Genomic DNA, 21575 nt, shown 5'->3' with positions numbered 1-21575 from the left:
CAACCTTTCCTTGATCGTTCTCTCTTGTCTCTGTCAGCACTGTCTGTATACTGTTGCCCGTGAGGGTAAGGGATGAGGAGCAACTGAGATTTGAGACAGAGTGGATGATCAGGTTTTTGAGTTTTGTTTATTTTCTGATGATATCTTTGGCTACTACCAATTCTTTTATTAAGTGATCTTCCTTACTATTTATATAACTTTTGCCTTTGAAATTCTTAATGTTTATTTTGCTTCCCTAGCATTTAGAGAATGTTGCTATTCTTTAGTTTTCAAAAGAAAAAATGAATTTGGAAGCTTAGCTACCTTATCCCATGGTCCACATGCCCATGTAATCTACTTTCTGGACTCAGAGAAGTTGGCAGTAAGTTTGGATGACCTCCAGAGTAAGCAGAACCTGACCAGGATGGTGACATTAAGGATAGAGATTCCTGGGAAATTTGAGCCTATTGATAGGAGATTATGTCCTATAAAACATGTCCCCTCCCTATCCCTGATCTGGGAGCCATTTTCCCTTTTTCAGAAAGAAATTTTGTGCTTTGATGTATATAGAAAATCCTCTTCCTTAAGCCCAAAGGTTTGCTATCTCCTTGTTGGTAATTCTCTCCTGCTTCTGTTTCCTGCCAACCACTTGATAAGCTGGAGAGAGAAGCAGTGTTCCCTCCTGGCCAGTTCCTATTGCTTTTGCCTGTTTCTCAGAGTCCTCCATTTGCAAGCCACAGCTCTGTGGGTTTGGTTGTACCAACACAAGTCTTCCAAGCAGTTTCTTATGCTTTCCTATCTCTGTCCAAATATATGAGACTTGTACAAAGACTACCTCTTCAATGAGCCTAGAAAAATAAATATATGTGCTGAAATTATAGAAATGTGATGACTTAAGATTTTTTTTTCACATGGAAAAGTCACTAAGTATCCTTTTTTTTTTTTTTTTTAATGAGTGTCCTATTCCTTCTAGTAGTCATAGCTTACATTGTGAGGCCCATCAGTTTATGGTCTTTAAGATGGTCCTTGCTATTCAAAGGTGTTCCCCTGTGCTAATCAGTGGTGTGCATTTCCTTGGCACTGATGTTAACAGAATCATGTTAACTCTTGACAGTGGCTGCATCATCATCGTTATGACAGAGCATCTTTTAAGATCATTAGAACTGGGCTATTCAGGAGATCTATTTACAACATGGTGATTGTAGTTAAAAAAAATTTTGTTACGTACTTGAAAATTGCTGAAAGTAGATTTTAAATGTTCTCACCACATACACACACAAAGATAAATATGTGAGGTAATTTGTTCATTTGTTTGATTTAGCCACTTCATGGTATATACATACAACACCGTGTTGAGTTGAGGAGGTAGCTTAATGGTAGAGCATTTGCCTAGCATGTATGAGCCCCTGAGTTTAATCCACGTACTGCCAAAAAGAAATAGGGGGGGGAAGCCTGCATCACTGGGTGTGGTGGCATACATCTGTAATCCTGGTTACTTGGAGTCTGAGACAGGAGGATCACAAGTTTTAGACAGCCTCAGCAACTTAGGAAGATCCTGTCTCAAAATAAGACTTAAAAAGAAAGGGTTGGGGATGTACTCAGAGGTAGAAGGCTCCTGGTTTAATCCCCAATATTGCAAAACAAGAAAACATCATGTTGTACACGATAAGCATATATAACTTTTATATCAAAAAATAAAATTCTAAAAATTTAAAGAGGTGCGCTTAGATGGATATGTATTATAGGAATTTTTATTTTTTAAAAAATTTTTGTAGTTGTAGATGGAGAGCATGCTTTTATTTTATTTATTTTTATGTGATGCTGAGGATTGAGCCCAGTGCCTCACTGCTAGATGAGCGCTCTACCACTGAGCTACAGCCCCAGCCCAGGATTTTTTTTATGGTGGTTAAGACTGTGGCCTCTGACTTTTTGTGGTGTTATTCCCCCCCACTTAGATCTATAGTAGGATCTCAATTTTCATCTGGATAATTTTTTAAAGACCACACCCTGTATAATTTGCAGTGTTGTTCAGTATATTGGATGTCTTTAGAGAATCTATAAATTACGTTTTGGTCTCATCTAAAAGATCCAACCCTCATATCAGAGCAGAGTGCTGATCTTCATCTACTCTAGCAGGATTCAAAGGGGAGCTTCAGGCTTGAAATAATTTACACTTATAACTCTCAGAGAACCATGATTTAAAGTAGTGAAATTACAGTGTGGTGCACTGGGCAAAAGATCAGATGGGAAGGCAGAGACCTTGAGCCAGCTCTGTGCCTATGTTAACTGTCTGTGGTGCCTTGGGCAAGTCACTTCACCTCTCTGGGCCTTGATTTCCCCTCTTGTGAAATGAGAGGTTTGGTAAGGCCATCTCTTCAGCCCTTTTCATCTTGGAAATTACATACTCCAGAAGTGGTAAACAGTCCTGCTGTTTGATCTGCGTTGTGTGGAGCCATATGGACTTATATATGTCCATCCAGATAATTGGAAAAAGGAAGGGAGAATGGTGGACTTGGTAGAGAAGTGGGTAATCCTCTGTATATTTCAAACCATGGGGGTTTTGGCTGGGGAAGTCAGTCTGGCCAAGTATCTCTACTAGCGATGTATTTGCTGATATTTAACTTGTAAAGTTTGGCAACATATGGCAAGTGTAGGTGGCAATTATAACATAAATACAGTTGTTTGTATATAATTTTTATTTAACTAGAGTACTTACCCACTTTCTACTTGACCTCTTTCCTTTCTACTCCCTTCAAAGAAATCTCTAGCCAAAATATAAAAAGTAAAATTGACAGTTTCAGATCAATTGCTATTATCAGGACTAAGAATTTGGGTATCTTTTTTTTTTTTTTTGAGAGGCAGGTACCAGGGATTGAACGCAGGGGCACTCAACCACTGAGCCACATCCTCAGCCCTATTTTGTATTTTATTTAGAGACAGAGTCTCACTGAGTTGCTTAGTGCCCTGATTTTTCTGAGGCTGGCTTTGAAATCACAATCCTCCTGCCTCAGCCTCTCAAGCCGCTGGGATTACAGGTGTGCGCCACCGCACGTGCCTTGAGAATTTTAGTATCTAATTGAGACTTTCCCTTGGGTTTCCATATGAGGACAATGATTTCTTCTTCTGCTTTGTAGGTATGATATTATCTACTTCATGTACATTTTAAAGATATATTAATTGTACAAATTAATGAGGTTTACTATAACATTAAAAAAATTTTTTTTAGTTGTAGATGGATACAATACTTTTACTTTATTTGTTTATTTTTTGGGGGATCGAACCCAGTGCCTCACACATACTAGGCAAGCGCTCTACCGCTGAGCTACAACCCTTGCCCCTCACTGTAACATTTCCACACCTGCATATATTATGCATTGATCACATCACATGAGGATTTCTCAAAAACAGTTTAACTACACATGAGGAGTCATACTAAAATGGATCAAGTTCGGCTTTTTGGAAGTCAGTGACGGCCTTATGAATTTACAGCCTGAGTCAGCCCTTTATTAATTAAGTTTGTTAGGATGCTTCTCCAACAAGGTAAGTGAGCCTAGTAGGTATCTCAATTGTTACTAGATCTAAGTTGTAGTTATTTCTCTTTAGTGAAGATAACAAAAAATAGTGGCAGTACCTGCATTCTAAGCTCAGCTGCTAAATGATTATGTCACTTTGGGTTTTAGTTTTCTTTTCTTTTTTTTTTTTTTTTTTTAAACAATATTTTTCTTTTTTTTTTTTAAATATTTATTTATTTTTTTTTTAGTTATTGGCGGACACAACATCTTTGTTGGTATGTGGTGCTGAGGATCGAACCCGGGCCGCAGGCACGCCAGGCGAGCGCGCTACCGCTTGAGCCACATCCCCAGCCCCTGGGTTTTAGTTTTCTTATCTATAAATGCAGGATTTGGCCCAGCTCCCCAAGGATCCTTGGGGACCTTAAGGATTTGATACTACAGGAAGAACAGGGCTTTTCTTGACCATGGTATAATAAGGGATTTCCTGGAGCACCTTTCTTGCCCAGGTGTCTGTCTTCCTCCCATGGTGGCAGAGGGACCATGAAGACAAATGAAACTTCAATCCACTGAACTTAGACATTTAGCCTAGGGCCCCAAAACTGGTTTTGGGGGAAATACATTAACCTGTTGTGAAATTATCATACCTTTATGCTCAGGAATAAATTGGACTTGTGAAGTACCTTTTATCAGTTCCATTAAAGAGGAGGAGTAGCCTGAGCCAAAGAATTCTAACTGTCTTGGGTAGTGGTTAATTACACCACACCCCAGAATTACCACAAATACTAATTTAACTCTCCCTGCTGCTTAGTTTAGAAACCACACAGCACTGTTCGTTTAGGCCTTGCCCTTTACTGCATCCCAGATAGACACTTGACTCCCATCCAAAACAAATGTCATGGTTACCTTTATTGACATAGTATCAGGAAATATAACAGCCGATAGACTGGTTAGAAGGAACTGTATGGCTGATGGATTATTGCTGACCTGAACATAGGTAAACAAAGTATAACAGAATTTGGAATGATTTAGGAGTGGTCTGGAATCCTTAAAACTATAATTAAAGTAAAAGAGTCTCTTACCATCACCTATGTTTTATTTCTGTTCTGAGTCTTTATTCCATTTCAGTAGATAGGAGATTGAAAGCTGTGAGATTTCCATATCACTGTGCACAGGTAGCTTTATAGAAGTCTCCATATGTAGAGATGAGTATTTTGCTTTTCAATCAGATGTATAAATGAGATGGGGTTTGGGGACCAGGGCTTGATTAGAATAAAGAAAATTTTTTATCTGTCTAATCAGGCCTTTACTTAAAATACTTTAAAAACCAGGGCTGTAGCACATGCCTATAGTTCCAGCACTTGGGAGGCTGAGGCAGGAGAGTCACTTGCACCCTAGAGTTAAAGACCAGTCTAGGGCAACATACTGAGCCACCTCACTAAGTGAAAAAGAAAAAAAAAAGGGATACCTTCAAAGGTAGGCCTTTTACTGAGAGTTCACTCCTGTGGGTCATGTGGGCTTTCTTTACCACTAACAGAGCTGCATGTCATGGGTCTGTGCACTACGTACTTATTGGTGGTGATTTCACCTGGTGCTTTGGTGAATTCTTAATAGTTTTTTGGCCCTCATCAGACCCAGCCTCCTACCATGGGATTGAATGGCATTAGAATGACAGTACTCTGCTGGGTACTTTTGTAGAGCAACCAGAATCAGCAATAGTCTGGCTTTTCGATTATAGTCTGAAGTAGACAATGTTGTTACAAATAGAATGGTAGACCCAGATATTCCTTTTTTTAAATATCACATAATGCCTGCCAAGAGTCTTTGTTATAAAACACTATTTTGAAGTACTTCCTACTGGATTGACATTACTGCCCAAGGTGGTTTTTTTTTTTTTTTTTTTTTTTTTTTGTGTGTGTGTGTGTGTATATATATATATATATATATTTTTTTTTTTTTTTAAGAGGACTTGCAAGACTGCAATCCTGTTATTGCACACTAGAAAGCATCTTTCTGATATTTCTTAAAATCAGCTGATCCATCCTGTGGCCTTCAACCATTTAGAGCTAGCTGAATAATTTAGTCTACTTGCCACTACCTGTTACCAGCCTCTGCTTTGTTCTCCATCAGAACCATCCACCCTTGCTGTGTCTACAGATGGGCACTTGCAGTCTTGTCTTGTCTCCGTTTTTAGGTCCTTTGGCCATAAGTATGACTCCCTTTGGAGAATACCTTTCCCAACTTCAAGCATTATTGATAGTTAATAATTATAAGCTCTGATTCTTTAGCACATTCTAATTTTACTTGAAATTTATTATTTTGCATTTGGCAACACATAGCTTTAATTGTTCTCAAGATTTCATGTGCCTTTACTATGTAGCAAAACAAAAATACTTTAGAAGTCTTTCTTTTGTAATGCTTCCCTCACTTGCCTATTTCAAGTCTAATCTGTAATGCTGTGATGTATATTGACTGGCCACCCCAAGTGAATCAATCCTTAAGTCAGTCTGCCTTGGCTTTACCTCAGAGACCAGCCATCCAGTAGATGTGAGTCCTGGCAAGGAGCCTCTTCACTGCAGGAGGCAGCCTGGTTGTTGATGGCAGGTGTGGGTTCCAGGAATCTAAGTACACATGGTATTGTATAATATCCCATTGGAGACACATGCCTTGCTAGCATTATACAACTATTGGTATTTTTAATTTGAAGGAATGTTTTCTTAACTTTAAATAAAATGAAAGTTAGGATTATGCAATATAGCAGGAATATTAGTTAATAACAACAGCACAAACAACACACCAGGAAAAATCAGACTCTGAACAAATCCTAGCAGTTGATATGATACTCCTAAAAGAATAAAAAATAATTGTTATTAACCAGATTATTATATTCTAACTTTATAAATACTATAGTCTATAGTGATGGAAGTGAGAAGGGGAGAAGATTCATAGAAGAAAAATTTTGTTTTAACTCTACTCACCCCACTAAACCAGCACCATGATAGAACCATATGAATTTAGTTCTTAGAGATGGACATTTAGATTTCATCAATTGGCATTGCTGCCTGAGAACAGTTGTAGGGCTTCTGCGTATATGTGTGTATATCTTTTTTTTGAAGGTGTTTTGGAAGTGGAACAGAGATTATAGTCCTGTTATTATGCTCCAGTTTTGTAAATGGGACAGAGATTACAATCCTCATGGAGTATAAATCGCTTTGTAAGACTACAGTTATGAGGCATGTGTGTGCATGAAACTGCCTATTCCCACTGATTTAGAGATGGTTGCATTAACCTCATTTCTGATCTTTGTTATTAGGTAGTCACCTAACCTAGAAACTAGTTTTTAAAATGTGTCTGCACTTTCTGAATTTTATTTCTTTAGAAAGTGCAGCATTTCTGAAACCCGGATGAGAAACCTTTAGCAGTCCTGTGTTCTGAATCTCAGAGGAGCTTCCTCAGTGCCTCCTGCTGTGCTCATTGGAGTGGGGGGGGGGTGAGGGAAAGTGGCAACTTTAGTAATAGGCATGACCTTCAAAGCCAAGCCAATGGGTCTTTGCTGGCTGTTCTTCAGCCACTGGTGAACCACTTTCTTGCCTGAATGGTCCCAGATATTGGCTTAGAAATTGGTAGGTTTTTGTTAGAGGCTATTCCATTTGTTTTCATGCTGTTTAAACACTTACCTGTCCCTTGGGTCCGTAATTCTCTTCACTGAAAATTTTTTCTAAACAAAATTATTTCAGAGGGCATTTTATTTTTTAGATTTTGTTTGTTTGTTTTGGACCTGGGGGATTGAATTCAGGGGCACTGTACCACTAAGTCACATTCTCAGCTCTTTTTATTTTTTATTTTGAGACAGGGTCTCATTAAGTTGCTGAGGCTAGCTTTGAATTTACAATCCTCCTTCACCAGCTTCCTGGGATTACAGGCATGCACCACTCACGGTACCTGGCTCAGGGATCATTTTAGAAAATAGTTTTTCCTTATTGAAGCATAAAATAATTAATGCAAAAGGAACTAAAAGTGAGCTGAGTTCAGAATATGGAGAAAAAGTAAATTGTTGGTGACTTACCTTTCACTTATCTCTGCATTGGCAGTAGAGAGTTACTTTTGTATCTCTGTGGTACCAAGGAAGTGGTGCCTCATTGAAGCTGCTGGACTTTGGGGGGAAATTGTTTTATAATCAGAACATTAGGCTTTGCTTTTGTTTATGTGGAGGCGAGGGGCCTTGTTGAAATCCTTGCTAAGCAGAGCTGCAGAAAGTACCCTTCTGTCACTCAATCCCTTTAAGTGAAATCTGCTAGTTTTACCAGGAGCTCTTTCCCAAGAATCATGTGCCTCCAGTAGCCGAGCTTCTCAGTCCTCAAGCTCAGCCTTTCCAGAATGATCTCCAGTCACCTTGTATGAGAAGGACTATGTAAACAGAGCCTGATATCTATACCAATTAGCTAATGGATGTTTAGTTTTAAGGTAGACTAGACTACATACTATTGAGTACTTCCTAAAAGTCACTGTCAAAGCTAGGTGTATATATTCTACTACTTTTAAACACGAGTCATATTCCAGATAGTCAGTGTGAAACGGATCTGTAGAATCGGCCTTTTCTTTCTATTTTCAGGCTCTCTGGAAACTAGCATGTATAGCCGTAGGGCCTGTTGCTATTTCATCCGTTCTAGAGAAAAGAGCACTGAAGACTGAACCGGCTGGGCAAAGGTAATGGACAAGTTTATTATCGTGAAGCAGTGTTTTTCAATGTTCAGGTACAAGTAGTTCTAAGTTGTGTTCAGAATCACAAAAGGCATCTAGAAGCATATTTAATTCTTTAGTTATAGCAACTATATTTGAAAGCAGGCATTTTCATGCTTCAAAAAATGCTGTGGGAGGAAGAGCCAGAAAATGTGTAATTTTTACTTGCCTTTGGAGAGTGGCTCCCAGGCATCCTGCTTTGAAATGTTGAAAACTTTAAACGAGAAGAACCTTCCAGTTATGAGATTACTGTGGACATTGTGAGTAACTATCAGAGCTCTCAGTTGCTAAATTCAACTTTTCTCTAACCCTTGTGTTTTCGAGACTTTTAGAAGACTACATTAGTTGTGTGATTAGTATTATATTTCGATTCACCAGCCAACCATAGACAGTTTTTCTTCCTGTGGTTTCTAATATGCTCAGACAAAGCAGATGGCTTTTGTCTTCACTCATATCGAAGTAACATTGATATGTTTTAGTGAATATTGACCCTTTTAAATATTAATTATGTGAAAAGATGTATTCGGGAACATTTAGTTTATTATTGTTAAACTGTAAGTTTTAATAGTAACAACAAACTCTTGCTCTTAGATGTATATGATCTGATTAGGAGACCTCTGTGTTTCCAAGTTTTGGTCCCTTCCTGGTTAGTATTGATGATCGAGGGTGGTCAAGTTGCCTAATATCCTGAGATAGAAAGCACTTCATCTAGAACTCAGGTGCTTGCTGAAGCTTCTTCAAATTGTAGCTTTTCTGTCACCTCCTAATTTGTACATCTCCTTTTTGCTTCATAAAAGATTCAATGTAAATGGCATCATATTATTGAAAAGTCAGAGAAGAAAAAGTACTATTGCTGTAATTGTGCAATATTTTCTTCATCTTTTTTTATGTTTGTATTTTTAAAAATAGGAGTGTCCGAGGCATGGACTATTTCAGTTGCAGGTGACAGAAGCCTGATTCCAACAAGCTTAAGCAAAGAGGGAAATTTACTCTTAGGACTGGGGTGTCTCTGAATCCCAGGGAAGAGTAGTCAGGCATTCTATCTCAATCTGTGAGCCATGTTTCTCCTTAGCCTTCCTTTTGTTTCTCTTCCTATCATCCAGCTTTTACCACATGGCAGAGAACGTGTTCATAGTACTCTCCCAAGTTTTCTTTCTACTTCAGCCACCCAGAGATTCCAACTCAATTCTTAGATTCCAAGACTTGTTATACAAATGGTTATTCCTGTGGTCACTATTTGACCAGTAGGTGGAAGGGTCCACATCTTGGCCCCCAGGTGTGCATACATTTACCTTGTCATTTATTCAGCCTTGGAATTGCTCCTGCTAAGCTGATCTGTACATCCAACAGCAAGCTGCAAACACACTCTCTTCTCTGGGAGATAGCGCTATCTCATTTAGCAACAGCCTGGTGCTCTGGACCATGCAGCTTCCTCATGTCAGGTCCAGATGTGGCTTATTACCTTCTGGGCTAAAGTGATTTTAACCATTCCTAACACAGTGTCCTTTGGATCCTCAGATAGGGCAGACATTACCTTTGAGATTCCTGTTTTCCCATCCATTTCAGATCTGAGACTAGTTTCCTGGTTACACAGATAGAATTAAAAGCAGACTCCTCTTCCTGAGGCTCTAGACCTTGCACAGAGAATGGACCCAGCAGGCAGCAGTAAAGTTTGCTGTTGTTCCTTCTCCTCCAGGGAGTGGGCGTGGCCCGGGATTAAGCAAAAGGCTGAACCTTTCCCCCCTCCAGGCACTTCCAAGAGATAGATGGAAAGAGCAAGGTTCTGGCAGCAGTTCTAACACCCCATCCCCCCTTCACTAGTGGGTCTCCCCCATGGAAAAGGAATTCAAAGATTGGAGTGTTTGACCCCCCAACTCAGCCTACTCTGGAGAGTGCCATCAGGGCCTAAATTTTTAAAGGATTAACTAGGCTTCATCCTGGTTCTTAATGAGAGAGATAAGGCATTCTGGAATCAGGCTCTCATGCACAAGCAACCCACCATAACTTTTGTGTTTAATGCTAAAAGTCAGCCATAGTCCAATTTTTTAAAAATAGCATTTATGACAAAATTCAAATGGTTTCAGTATAAACAAATTGCTTTGTCCTATTTTTGATTCAAGACCCCCTCACAGGAACCAGCTAATTTGTGGAATAGTATAGTCACAACGGAAGGGAAAATCTTATTACAAGGGTTACATTGCTAAGTGGGTCCCTAGGAAATCTTGCTAGCATGCACACATGACTGCACCTGTGGATACCATGGGTGAGGGTCCAGTTCCTAGCAAAGCCAGGCAGACAAAAATCTGTCCAGTATAATTATGACCACTTTGGATTCTAAAATTTTTACTGATAACATGTATAAGAATTTTTCTGTACTGTAGATTTTTCAAAGTTCTGTGTTAATGCTTATGTAACATTTTATTCAGTTTATGTATCCTTATTTATTTTAGCCTTTTAGATACTAGAAATTTTGTTCTTCCTGGGGTTTTTTTTTTTTTGTTATACGTAAATAGGATGTAATGAATATCATTGTGCCCAGAGCTTTTGCATATCTGAAATTATTTCTTTATTTCTAGAAATATTACAAGATCCAGAAGTATGAATACTTTTGTATTTCCTAGAAAGATTATTTACTAATTTGTAATTTTTATTATGACTAGCAGTGGATCAGAAAGATAATTTCATAGACTTTAGATTTTTTTTTTAAAGTATTTTGAATTTTTTAAATAACATTTAGCAGAAAAAGGTACATTCTAATTTAATTGTATTTTGCTTGTGAGGAACAGTTTGAAGTTTGAGGTCACGCTTTTATTCATAAGTGTATGCGTATGTGGTGTGTATGTGTATGTTTATTTTTATTCTTTTTTTTAATTCATGGAGTCTTATGAAATGCCCAGGTTTTAGAGAGTAAAATAGGCAACTGGTCCCGGAGGGAAGTCAGAAAGCTGAGCATACTGTCCCTCTCCCTGTCAGTGGGCGCTGCCAGCAGATTGTTTCGGAATTTTTGTCCTTGTCATGTTAGGTCATAAACCGCTTTCTCTGCAAGTAGGATTGACAGTGAGATAGGATAGGTGACCTGGTCCCAGTCCTGATTCAGCTCTTGTCTAGACATGTGCTCTTGATGGGAACGCAGGCCATTCCAACCTTAGTTTTTCCATCTGTGAGATGGAGGATTTCATGAGGGATAACTCGGGGAAGGGGTCTGGGATTGTACATCCCAAGGCAAAGAATCATATTGACATGGAGAATCTTCTACATCCCATTGCAGATTTTTGGAAGTACCAGCACAGTGACACTGCCTGAAACCTTATTGTTTGTGTCAACGCTGGATGGAAGCTTGCATGCTGTCAGCAAGAGGACAGGCTCCATCAAGTGGACTTTAAAAGAAGGTAATTTCGATTTGGTCCTTGGGCACCTTGGACATTTGCTTAGCTGCTTCCAAGTAAACATATTCCAAAGAAAGAGAGAAAACAGTTATATGTTATTTAATAAAATAAGAAAGGACAATAGAATAAAGGGAGGGAAATGAATTCTGCTCAAACCATGTGTCTGTAGCCTGAATTGATTATCCACTAAGTGAATCAGTTGAAGAAGCGGGTCTTATCTTTTTTGCTTCTTTGCTTCTGTTCAGACTTTAAATAGCTCTAAGTTTTTCTATTAATAGCTCTAGTAGTTAGTCTTTATGCTGCATTAGATATGTTAGGTCCTGATGGTTAGACTCTTGTTATCATAATTACACAAAGATGTCTTCTCAGCTCCTCAAATTACTCATTTGTTTTTATAGTCTGAAATAACTGAGGGCTATAAGATTTGACATTCATCCAAGCTAACCACTTTATTGGGTTGTTGTGGTGAGGGGAGCAAAAGACTGGGCTTGTTTTTGTTTAACCTCTCCTATGTCTATCTTATGATCTTATCTTCCTGATGCTAGTTAGCAGAGTGGAGCCCTACTGCTGGGAAATTAATTGTGTTTGATTTCAAAGGTAATCTTTCCAGATAAAGCCATACAAATCTCAGGATTTGGGACTTTCAGTGTTATTTCTGCTTGTCTGGTAGTAATTCTCATTTGGCTATAGTTTGTCTCACCAGCATGTTTTTTTGTGGCACTACTTTATGGCTCGTTATTTTCATGAGCACAGCCAGTAGTGTTCCTTTGTTGAGGAAAGCTTTTGAAATAGTAGTCTAGATGAAAAATTATTTGGCATGTGTCAAAAGGTCACATCATTTTGTCAATTCAGTAGCAAACCTTGTGCCCATCCTGGGTACCACAGGCATCCTGCCTCACCTGATTGGGCCCTGATTGTATCAGCAAGAACTTTAAGCCCCCAAAAGAACTAGCTGTCTCAGGAGTGAGTGACCACAAGAAGACTGTAATGCTGACTTTTCATTTCAGGTTCCAAGAATTTCATCTGTACTATCTGTTCTTCATGGTTAAGACTTGTAATGCATTAAAAGGAAAGCAGAAATCTTTAAATTTCAGAATTTCCTATTTTGTACAAAGGTGAAAATCAGTTAGTCACAAAGGACTAGGAGAAACATGTTGGCTGTTGAATGTTAGGACCCTGCCTCGATTTCCAGTGTTTCCAGGCAGGGCACCTTTCCCCAAGCTGCTGCCTTCTGCTCTGCTTTTCTCTGCATATGCAGTTTTAAATTGATCTTCTCTAAGTCTTTAAGTAGCTTCAGCTGTATCCAGCAAAATTGTCTTATCTGTTACTTAGTCATACATACAAGTCAATTTGTTCTCTCCTGTAACTTAGAGCTGAAAGAACTCACCTCTTTTTTACTCCATTTAACATGTATTTAAAGAACCTAAACTGGGAAAGATGCTGTATAGATATGAAGATGAAAAACAGAAACCTTATCTTCAAGGTACCCAGTAGTCTGATGGTGAGAAAAGTCAAATACAGAGAGCTTCCACACAGAGCCAAGTTCTCTATGTGTGCAGGAGAGGTACTGGTAATGTGCTGGGAGCCTGCACCATCTGCCGCAGGAGAGGCAGTGTGAATCTGTGGTGTTGGAGGTGAGCCATGGGGCTAAGTTGAGTTTCAGTTGGGAGAGAGGTCTGGGAAAGAGAACAGGAGGCTGCAGGTTTGGATGCAAGGATGGGCCCCATGCAGCAGGACTTTAGGGACACATTAGAGTGGAGGGGAGGGGAGTTATGTGGTATATAAAGCCTTACTGACTCAACAGGAAGCTGGGAACCATTAATGTGCTTAAGCAGGTGACTCAGCTGATGCTCTGCTTTCAAATGAATCCAGCAACAGTGTGTGGAGGGTGACTAGAGATAGGAGGTGACCTGAAAAGGGGTAGAGGGAAGAGAAGGGATGGGAAAGGTGAGAGGTAGAATTCAGCAACTGATGGTGGGGGAGAAGGAGAGGAGTTAAAAGACACTTAGGGAATCCTGTTGGTCTAACAGTTTCAAGTAGTATTCATTATGTTCTCGGTCTCGTTGCTTTGATAAGAATAGGCTGGCCTTTTATTTTTATTTTTTTAAAGATTTTTTTTGAGAGAGAGAGAGAGAGAAGGGGAGAGAGAGAGAGAGAGAGAGAGAGAGAGAGAATTTTTAAAATATTTATTTTTCTTAGTTTTCGGCGGACACGACATCTTTGTTTGTATGTGGTGCTGAGGATCGAACCCGGGCCTCACGCATGCCAGGCGAGCGCGCTACCACTTGAGCCACATCCCCAGCCCTAGACTGGCCTTTTAAAGTTAAGTTCAACCCTTTTTTACCAGGAGCCTCAATTTTTATTTCTCTACAAAGATTAAAGGTGCTAATGCATTGATAATTTGAGTTGGCAATTTAATTTTAATTTTGGGGTTATAACTAAAGTTTTAAGACTAGCATTTTTAAATCATTAATGTATACATGGATTATGAAGGGATCCAGATGCTGCTGTAGTTCCTAAGGATGATTCTGTAAGGAAACAAAATAAGCAAAAAAAGAAGAAAAAAACCATAATAATAACAAAAGTTTTCATTCTAGTGGAGAAACAGGAAAAAAATTCATGGTGAAAAGAACTGTGGAGAAAAAAAACAGAGCAGAGAAGCAGAATGGGTAGTGCCACATTGGGACCAGGTGAGAGGACAGCAATTTTAAACAGGGAAGACCCCACTGAGGAGGTATCTTTTAAGCAAGACCTCAAGGAGACAAGGGCATGTTTTTGGGGAAAGGCATAGCAGGTAGGAGCAGGAATGTCCTTGGCTGAGAAGCACTGAAGTCGGAATGGCTGGAGTGGAGTAGGAGGTGAGCCATGCTGAGAGGTTATGGGGGCCGATCAGGGAAAGTGTGGCCCATTCTCCCTTGAAACAAAATTTATAGACAGTGACCTACATACACACATTTCACAAAGAAATGTGTTACTCACTGGTAATCTAAAACTAAGATATTAGAAAAGTAATTTTTAATCACGTATGCAGAATTCAGCACATAATGCTGAGCCTACACTGCTGTCCGCCTGTTAGAGAATGATGTGTCTGTCGGTGCAGATGGATCTAATGCAGCAAGGCTGTCACCACACCTGTGGAGACTGCTTTCCCAGGTGGTAAACTTCTTGGAAATGTTCCATATAAGGAAGTGTAGTCTTACCTGACATATAGTAGTTACCATTTGAGAAAATTTAGTGTATGGAATCATGCCAAAATTACTTTTGTGCTTATGTGTAAAGCAGATTGCAGGCTTGAATAATTAGTAAAGGTTTTTGGCCCCGTGTGAGTGTCTGGGAAAACATGAGAGCAGTGTGCAGATGCAGCTTAATCTTAGATCATCAGGACTATGTAGCCTCCCTGGTCCCCACACTTAGGACCTGTGTCATCTCCAGTCCCTGTGGCCATCAAGAAATGCCCTTACAGATTTCCTAAGCATTCCCTATTGGACTATGCCCTTCCCATGGAAACCACCACCATAGGGCCTGTTGGCCAGTGTAAGGACATCTTTTTTTCAGCCATTGGAGGAATATGAGCAGAGGAGTGATATTCCTCGGTGTTAAAGACTGAGTGTTTATATGTTTGTGTCCCCACACAATTCACATATTGAATCTTTTTTTTTTTTTTTTTTTTTTTTGTTACCAGGGATTGAACCCAAGGGTGCTTAACTACTGAGCCACATCCCCAGCCCTTTTAAAAAATATTTTATTTAGAGACAGGGTCTCGCTGAGTTGTTGAAGCTGGCTTCAATCCTCCTACCTCAGCCTCCTGAGCTGCTGTCGCCTATTGAATCTTTGTTCCCCAGTTTAATAGTATTTTTAGGTACAGACTTTGAGAGATAATCATAAGACCCCATGATAGAATTAGTGTCCTTATGAGAAGAGGAGGAGAGATCAGAGCTTGCTTGTGCTGCCACATGAGAAGACAGCTGTCTGCAAGCCAAGAAGAGAGCCCTCACCAGAGCCCAATCATGCTGGCACCCTAACTCAGTCTTCCCAACCTCCAGAACTGGGAAGAATAAATTTTGTTTAAGTTCCTCAGTCTCTAGTATTGTGTTAGGCAGCCTGGGCAGGCTGAAACTAAAGGCCTCACTTTATGAAGGATCAGCAGGAGCCATGTTAAGACTGAAGAGAGGGCCAGGAGGAGACCAAGCAGGAGTCTATTGCACTGACTGGGCAAGGGAGGCTGCTGCCGGGGGCCTGAGTCTTGGCAGTGGGAACTCTTGATGCAGGTATCTTTAACTCATCAACCCGGGGTTCTTCAGAATACGAATCTGTGACTCCATTTAGTGGTTTCCTAACTGTTTACTTTATTTAGGAGCCCACAAACTATGAGTTTGTTGAACCCACCCTCTGCCCCTTACCACAGTGGTTTTGGCAGGTGCTTTTGTTCCTCAACCAGACATGTGTTGCTGTTCCCAGAAGTAGATGTTTCTTGTTCTGTAGTGGCAAATTACACCTAGTAGGAAAATGAATCTTATTTGATCTCTGGAACTAACGTGAACTATTTCTCCAGTGAACAGGGTTGAGTATGTTTCATTTCTGCAGTTTTAGACCAAATGCAAACTGAGAATGGTTCTGTCACGTTTTGTTTTAGATTAGATTTTACAAAGCTTGCTTTGACCTGGTGGAGTTGAAAGGCTCTAGTATTTCCAGGATTAGTTTAGGGTGTCTTATAGTCACCATAAAACACTAGTCACTACTGGTTTTTGACACTCAAATCTCCATTAAACTGGTTATTTTTTAGTAACCCTACTTTTTTTTTCTTCTAATGATAGGCACAAAGGACTGGGTCTGATTTAGAACCATTCTTTGCTAATCATAAAAATATGCTAAATGTGCATTGTGGCTCCTTTCCCAACCAGACTCCTGAGGTGTCCCTGGGGAGGTTAATACTGGAGATTTCTCAGGAGAGAAGGGTGAGAACAAAATTAATTATTTGAAATTTGAAGATAGTCTTATTCCCATGTGTCTCCCTTTCTAAACATGTACCTCTTGTTTTGGTTCTTCCCTGTGCTGACAGACACAGCCTACCAGTCTAGAAAATACTGGCGCTCTACTACTTTCCACTCCGTGTCCAGGTGGTCACCACATCCTGTGACTTAGCAGGCAGCTTCAGAATCTGACTCCTCTCAGTCCTAGATGAAGTTGGCAGCTTCCTGACTGCCATCACCGTGCCCCGCATCCCTCCACCTACCTTAGTCCTGCTGCCCTCTGCACGCCCTGCACAAAGACCATTTGGACCATGCCACACCTGCCTCTGAAATACTCTAGGTGATGTCTATAGGGGGCTGCTGCCAGTGTGGTCTGAATGAGAAGAGACAAGGCCTTCACAATCCTCTTACCCACTTCTCCAGCCTTGGCTCCGTGGCTGCCTACCCTCCTGGCACATAGCTCCTTACCAGGACTCAGAGACCTCAGGTCTTCATTTATTAGCATTAGAAAGACTCCCTTCCCTGGCTGCTCACCTGGCTTCCCAAGGCACGTTGTTGCACCCTGTCATGGCACTTCTGACTTGTGCTCTCCGCCTGTCTTCCCACGGGATTTCTACATCCTTGATGGGGCATCCAGGCAGCCGGGGTACTCAGTAAATGTCTGAGGCACCTAACATTCATTTGGCTTTCAGGACCCTTCTGACTGATATCTCTGGGAGTCCTGAGAAGCAGACAGGATTTGCCTTGCCTCTTGGAACGCGTCATCTGTCATTCGTACCATCATGGTGGCAATTTCCAGCTCCAGTGTCTTATCTTGAGTTTCCTACCGCATTTCATGGCTTTGTGCCATTGTTTTCCTCGCCTATCCCCTAGCCAGTGTGCACAGTACTCTGGAAGAGTAGGAGATTTGTCTTCAGCAGGGTGGTGGAAACATGAGAAGAGGAAATTGTGAAAAGTGATGACGTTTCATTAGTACTTCTAACCTGTTTTCTTTTAAGGAATTTTCTAGGCTTAGGATATGTATTATCTACCTTTCCACCTCACTGCTCAAGCACAAGAAAGGTGTTTATCTCTTTCCCATTGTTGTGGAGGATTGAAATTAAGTCTTATAAGTGGGAATGTGACAGAGGCCTATTTTTGCTTTTGAAAAAAAAAAAAATATATATATATATATTTTATACTAAGGATTGAACTCAGGGACACTCAACCACTGAGCCACATCCCCAGCCCTATTTTGTGTTTTATTTAGAGACAGGGGCTCACTGTTGCTGAAGCTGGCTTTGAACTTGTGATCCTCCTGCCTCAGCCTCCCGAGCCAAGCTTTTGAGTATTTTGAAAAGGTGTTGGGTTCTTTCTTTTTTCTCTGAGTTTTACTATTTAACATGGAAGACTTTTTTTAATGGTTGAATAATTTCAATTTTTAAAAAATTTGTTCTAATTAGTTATACCTGACAGAATGCATTTTGACATATTGTACACAAATGGAGCCCAGCTTCTCATTCCTCTGGGGGCTGTACGTGGTACAGAGTCACTCCAATAGTGTAATCACACATGTACATAGGGTAAGGGTAAAAATGTCTGTCTCATTCTACCATCCTTCCATCCCCATAACCCCATTCCTCCCCTCACTTTCCTCTACACAAAGCAAACTTCATTCATTCTTCCCTGACGGCCTACCCCCCATACCTCACTATGGATCAGCATCCACTTATTAGAGAAAACATTTGGCTTCTGGTTTTTTGGGATTGGCTTATTTCATTTAGCATGAGATTCTCAAGTTCCATCCATTTACCTGCAAATGAACATGGAAGATTTTTAACTTCTGAGCACAGAGGTATTATATAATGCACCCCACGTACCCATCCCTCAACTCCAGCAAGTGCCAACTCGTGTTCAGCTTTGATCATCTGCACTCCCACTGGCTTCCCTTCCTCGTGCTTGGGATGTACCTCTAAGTGCCTCTTTTCATATTTTCAGAGGGGTTCTCTTAGTAGCAATCCCATATGTAGTAGCTGATTTCGGCTCTAATAGGTATTCTTGGCAATGTTGGTTGGCATATGTTGGAATACAGTTGTGATTATGGAAGTATACGGATAAAGTTCCTGTTGACTGACTTAGTTACCTTCCCTTTATGTACCTTTGAATGTCTGTTTGGTTTGATGGTACCCCCATTGCTTGAGAATGAAATCTATGAGTTTATGTGCGACACTCTGAGAGGCACCACTTGGGCGTGTGGGCTTTAGATTTTCAATTCCTTCCAGACTGATTATAACCTTTCATGTGTGTTTTCCACCTAAATGACTTCTGTCAAGTTGAAGATGAGTAAGAACATAGTAGAATTTGGTTGCTGTTGGTATGGCTAGTTTTCCTGATTACTTGGTATTTCTGTGTGGTCACCTTTGTCAAACACAACATTGTGTGATCTGCAGGGATGATTCCTGAAGGAAACTTGTTATGTGCTTTCCCAGTTCTGATGAGATTTACAATTTGAGGAGCTTTTGATTAGACATCTATTTTAAAGTGCTTTCCTCATAAAAGCTGGACTTAGAAGAACGTTTGAGACTTTCTCACTTAAACTTGGGATCTAACAATCTTAATGGAAGTTTAGGGCTTAGATTAGCCAAGCACCTTTCCTCCAGAGGGGAGGAATAAACTGCCACTAGGGAGACATGTTCCCTAATTGGTCACTTGATGCATGGAACATATTTGGGAGTGTTAAGTTTTGAGTTAAGAGAAGGTGATTAACTTTGTTTCTGCCAATATTGTTTAATAAGAAAACAGTATTAGAACATTAAGCGCATTCTTGAGGAAATGGCAGTTTATCACATTCAGACTGTACCTCTCTAGTTTCCCTGTTTCCTTCCACTAGGATTAAAATCTGTCACCTTTTCTCATTTCTTTCTTGTACCCATTCCTGCCTGGTCAGGACTGTTTGGCTGGTGGCTTAGGCCCGCCATACCTGGGCTTCCCTGCTGCCTTCCTTCCAGCTGTGTGACTCCCTCTTTCCCCTTTCCTTCATCTCTTCCCCGATGGCCACCACCTGTCGAATCTGCATTTAGAAGACGGTATCCCATTGTCTTTTTCTCCAAAGCCTCCAGTTGGGTCCTGCTGCCCACATACGCCATTGCAAAGTCTTTAAGACATATTGGTATTGTGCCTCAGCCAAGAACACGTCACAGTGACCAGGCCTCGTTCCCACACAGGGTAACAGTTCCTCACTCGTGTTGTCTTGTCATCCCCACGCTGAGGACCTGCCACTTTTATGAAGCTTTTCTACCTGCACCTAGGAGGGTCTGTGGCACATACCACAAGTTTTACGGTTCTTTGTACACCACTTCATGTATAATCACTTTAAGTCAACTGTACACTTCTTTTCATTACCCTGAGCAGTACATAACAGAGAACCAAGCTGATAATAGATACCTGACATTTGTTTTTGAGATGTGTGTGGTAAATCTCAATAGATAATTACTAGTATTGGGGTTGTTGACCTTCTTCTGAGAGAGAAAGAGAGAGGGAATGCAAATTTGTTTTAACTTTGTCTGTGGGTCCTTTTGAAATCTCTCTTGAAAGCTCCAACTCAGTAGTACATTTCAAACTATTACTAGAGGTACACTTCTTCGAAGGAGCCAGTTTAGAGAATTTCTGACTGTGCTGTGACATCTTGGTTACCCTGGAGAAGTCTTCAGAGGAAGCTGCTTTTAAATGCCTGCATGTGGGCCCAGATCGGGAGTCAGAAGGAAGGCCAGGGGCATTTGGGCAGTACAACCAGTGCTTGTCTAGATGCTGCTCGAGAAGCGGTGTGTTCCAGAAATATTGGTGCTCATCTGGGGAAAAGAATAGAACGATCTTGCAAAGTTCCTTGAGCTGTAGTCAGTGAGCAGCCTGTTCTCATAGCCTCTGTAATCAAAGAGCTCTTATTTCTTCCTACATGGAAGAAATCTGCCTGAATCATTCAGAAGGCCATTCATCCTGAACTCTGGTTAGAAATAGGTCCTTAGATCTTGATTGACTTCGTCAAAGACATTTTCTATTTAGCTGACTTGTCACTGCACATTCCCCCTATGCCTGCACCAATTCTGGCGAGGCTGAGTCAGAGACACCCGCTGTAGTGCTGACAGGGTCTTGGTGTGCAGTGTAACTCCCTTCTCACTGTGCACCCCTGGAAACTGGGGGACAGGCTTCCCCAGACCCCTGCAGGTAGGAGCTGAAAGGATATGCCTTTCTTTCCGGGAATCTGTTTGTTGAAATACCATCCTTTGTTAGCTTCTATCATATTTTATAAACTTTTCATTTAGAAAAGAGAATAGCATCATGAAAACCTTTGGCACCGAGTGCCCCACTGTAGTACTGTTCATCACATGGCAGTCCCCTTTACTCTCCTCCATTATTTTGAAGCAAATGCCAATAAACAGCTGCCCAGACTGTTCGTAGATTTTATAATGTAGGCTTGTATGTGGAAATGTGTTTCCCTTAGGAAAAATTTGAATGACTGTATGCCACATGTGACGTTGATGATCTTAACTTACTGATTTCCTTCCATTCTGCAGACTGCATTTGCAATAGCCACTTTGTGAGAGCAGGGCAAAGACTGGGGCAGCTCCTACCCAAGAGCTCCTTCTCTGATTATTCACTAACTGTACAGTGAGCTTTCTGTACTTTTCTGTGTATATTTCATATTAAACAAAACAGATGGGCCCTACCCCCAGATTGATTAAAATTCAATCCAGCCCTCAGATATTTAGGAACCAGGGAAGCCACAGGCAATGAAGTACCTGGCCCTTGCGAAAAGTACATCATGAATACACTGCAAGTGCAGTGGAGGGTGCATTTCTGATTTCCTGAAGAAGGGGGCGTTCGAATAGATTTAAATAGGTGGAGATGGAGCAGGTAAGAGTGAGTGTAGCCACCAACGTGAAAGCACAAGGTGAGTTTGGGGAAGAAGCATCACTGGGAGATAATTGTGCAGAAGAATTGGGCCCACGTTTTAG

The 21575-nt window shown here is 40.6% G+C and overlaps 1 protein-coding gene across 1 annotated transcript in view; it reads left to right on the top strand.

The window, feature by feature from the left end:
- The window catches only part of Ern1 (endoplasmic reticulum to nucleus signaling 1), an 83807-nt gene that overhangs the window by 20093 nt on the left and 42139 nt on the right, over window positions 1–21575 (top strand). The window contains exon 2 of the mRNA XM_026402239.2: window positions 11497–11617. Coding sequence (XP_026258024.2) covers window positions 11497–11617 — 121 coding nt within the window. The remainder of the gene's footprint in view (window positions 1–11496; window positions 11618–21575) is intronic.

Source organism: Urocitellus parryii, chromosome 7 (assembly GCF_045843805.1).
Source record: "Urocitellus parryii isolate mUroPar1 chromosome 7, mUroPar1.hap1, whole genome shotgun sequence".
NCBI lineage: Eukaryota > Metazoa > Chordata > Mammalia > Rodentia > Sciuridae > Urocitellus > Urocitellus parryii.
This window is presented reverse-complemented; position numbering and strand designations above follow the sequence as displayed.